This window comes from Phragmites australis, chromosome 7 (assembly GCF_958298935.1).
Source record: "Phragmites australis chromosome 7, lpPhrAust1.1, whole genome shotgun sequence".
Lineage (NCBI taxonomy): Eukaryota > Viridiplantae > Streptophyta > Magnoliopsida > Poales > Poaceae > Phragmites > Phragmites australis.
In genome coordinates this window covers 19,373,445-19,376,720 of record NC_084927.1, presented here as the reverse complement: position 1 = coordinate 19,376,720, position 3,276 = coordinate 19,373,445, and the positions used below count along the sequence as shown (strand labels likewise).

General features: G+C 47.4%; 1 protein-coding gene across 1 annotated transcript; it reads left to right on the top strand.

Annotated features, from left to right (window-relative positions):
* The first annotated feature begins 616 nt into the window (after positions 1 to 616).
* On the top strand, positions 617 to 1,198 carry LOC133923470 (glutaredoxin-C3-like). The gene has a single exon (XM_062368762.1). The coding sequence runs from the start codon at positions 800 to 802 to the stop codon at positions 1,196 to 1,198; it is 399 nt and encodes a 132-aa protein (XP_062224746.1). The 5' UTR covers positions 617 to 799.
* The last annotated feature ends 2,078 nt before the right edge of the window (positions 1,199 to 3,276 follow it).

Below are 3,276 nucleotides of genomic sequence, written 5' to 3'. Positions count from 1 at the left end.
TTTTGGAGCCAAATAGTTTCTAAGTGTCCTAATTCACCCCCTCTTAGAACATCACTGTTCCTCACACCGTCACCCCTCCTCCCCATGCTCCCTCACCTCCCCAACCTACTCTGGTGGTGCCACCACCGCCGAATCCACCGCCCTTGACCATTGCCACCACTAACCACTCCAACTTCGATGCCCCCGCCACCATCGCTGGCCCAACCGGTGATCCACCACCACCGCGGTGGGCGGGGCCCCCGCCGCCTCGCCGTCTCGTCCACCCTCGGGCCAGCGGCCTCCCCTGGAGCTCCCTTTATAGTCGGAGACCCTAAATCCAACCTGAAACCCAAACCCCAAACCCTAACCCTAATCCATCTCTCATCGGAGAAGACAATGGCCTTGTCGAAGAAGATGAGAGCTGACCAGAGAAGAATGATGTAACGAATCTCCAAGCGGATCATAAGATAAGAAATTCGACAGATTTCTTGTCAAGGAATCTGTTGACATATATCTAGCTATTTTCATAAAAAATTATTGAACTTTGATATTTTTTGTTTTCTGACCGTTAGATTCAAATTGCACGGCTATGATCACCTAACCCAAGACTCCCGCTTCCATCTACGCAGCCTGCCGCCCCATGCCTTCTATTGGCTCACCTCCTCTATATATAGACACACCCCCTCTCACCTCTAGCTTGCCAGCCCTAAAGCAAACACACTACTCCAATCCTTGTTCTCACAAACGCTCGCACACAAACTCCACTAGCTAGCAGTGCTTCAACCAGCCATACATAGTCACGCAGTTAGCGATCGCGACAATGCAGTACGGCGCAGCGGCGGAGGAGGCGTGGTACATGTCAGTGGTGGCGCCGGCGGCCGTAGAGACGGCGGCGGAACGCGTGGAGCGGCTGGCGTCGGAGAGCGCAGTGGTGGTGTTCAGTGTGAGCACCTGCTGCATGTGCCACGCCGTGAAGCGCCTCTTCTGCGGCATGGGCGTGCACCCCACGGTGCACGAGCTGGACCTCGATCCGCTGGGCCGCGAGCTGGAGCGCGCCCTCGCCCGCCTCCTCGGCGCCGCCACCGCGGGGTCGGCACCGGTCGTACCCGTCGTGTTCATCGGCGGCAGGCTGGTCGGCGCTATGGACCGCGTCATGGCCGCGCACATCAACGGCTCCCTCGTGCCGCTTCTCAAGGAGGCCGGCGCGCTCTGGCTCTGAGCGCGCGCTGCGCGCCATGCGCGCGTACGTGCGTGGTGCCACTGCCGGCATTGCTGCTCGGAGCTAATAGTAGAGCAGATTAACTAATATATCCACAGTTAATTAATCATAGATCGATCAGCGTGTGTTTGTGCGTGTGTGTGTTTGAGAGAGAGAGAGAGAGGGGTCGGTGATTTTTTACTAATAATACACTGCCTCCGTCTTGTGTGCGTGAGCTGTGTGTGGGAGTTGGCACGTGAGTGCATGCTCACACGTACGAGTGTGTGCATTGCTTGCCTGCGTGGTGCTAGCTAGAAAGAGATCATCAGTGTTCAGCTCTGCTATATTATTATTCAGTTTGGCTTTCCTTGTTTTTATTCCTTTCTCTTGTGTTCCAACGTACGGATGCTAATACAGTAATTAAGCAGCTGATTTGAGGAGATTTTATAACATCAAGTGGGATTATTTTCGTGCTCGGACGAAGTCGGTGCTTGCTCGGTAGTAACATAATTTGTTTTGGGAGCTGATGAGACTCCTTTTTGCGGCATGCAGGCATGGCGTGCTCATCTTTTTGCATGAGCTAGCAGCAGCGAGCTGCGTGTGTGCTATCTTTATGCCTTTGTTCGAGATACCTAGCTTTCCACTGTTTGCTTCCCTTGTGTCTCCTTGCTGTTTGCTTCATTCGTCTTTCACCAATGCATGCATGGCCGATGGGGGTGGCATGCAGTGGAGAGGCGATGGTCGGGGCAAGCAGGCTAGCATGAAAAGAGTCGAATATATAGCTAGGTTTCAAGAGGGTAAGAGCTAGCCCTTGATCATATCAAAGATTCAATCAAAGCAGTGAATGAGCTAGTCGAGTCGAGAGAGTTGAACTATATTTTTTAACAGAACTAAATTAAGTGAGTGCAATTATATTTTATTGAGTTAAAATGACCAAGCAAGGGACATATAAATATAAATATATCAAACCAGTCCCGAGCAAGTCTTAAGCCAAATATAAATAACCACTACTACAAAAACTATTTTTCGAGACGCCTAGGTTTTATTTCTACAGACGGTTCATAGGACCAACCGCCTGAGGAAGTGGCTCCGGCTCCGTGCGGCTGAGGACCGACTGTGAAAACTAGTTTCCACAGGTGGTTCCTTATGCCAACCACCTGTGGAATAGCTCCATTTCCATAGGCGGTTGACATAAGCAACCGTATGTGAAAATTGTGCATTTCCACAGGCGATTTCTTATACCAACCACCTGTGAAAATGGAGCTACAGACGGTTGGTATAAGGAACCACCTGTGGAAATTTGTTTTCACAGGCGGTTGCTTATATCAACCGCCTATGAAATTAGCTCCATAAATAGTGCATCGTCTCCGGGAGCTCGATTCAGACATGCTCTACTGTTGTCTGAACAGTATAGCTCTCAAGTGGTGGCGGATTTGAAAAATAGGGGGGGGGGGGAAGGTTTTGTTTTTGAATTCCTTGGAGGAGCCAAATAAGGTATGGGTATCTCATCCCTAGCTTGCATTTGTTTGAAGTTTAGATTTAGATTTAAGGCTAAATTAGGGTTTAAATGTGATCTAGGGATGCTCATGGTTCTTGCCATTTAGATCATCAAATTAGCTCAAATTTGTTGCCAATATTGATTTAATTGTAAAGATTCACATGATTCTAGCATTATATTTTAAAAATGTAGCTAGAATTTGATGTTTTTTAGCCTTAGGAGGTTTCGTCATGAATGAGGATTTTTTTCTCTAGATCTAGATCTAGATCTAAATTCATATTATTTGAGCCATAAATTTGCGCCAATGTAGATTCAATTGTGTAGACATATTATAATCATAACAAGCCCATTTTTTCTTTTTTTTAAAAAAATCTTTTTTATTCTGATTTTCAAATTAATTAATTAATGTATCTAATTTTATGGTTGAAGTTAAAGATGGACAGAGCATGGATGTACGATGCGCTGAGACATGGAGAAATATACATCAAAAGACTCTCTGCTTTTATTGAAGCCGCCGAGAATGACGCTATGACTAAGAAGACAAAGTAAGTATACTGTCCATGTTCTGACTGCAAGAACCAAAAATTGTGGGACAAATCAA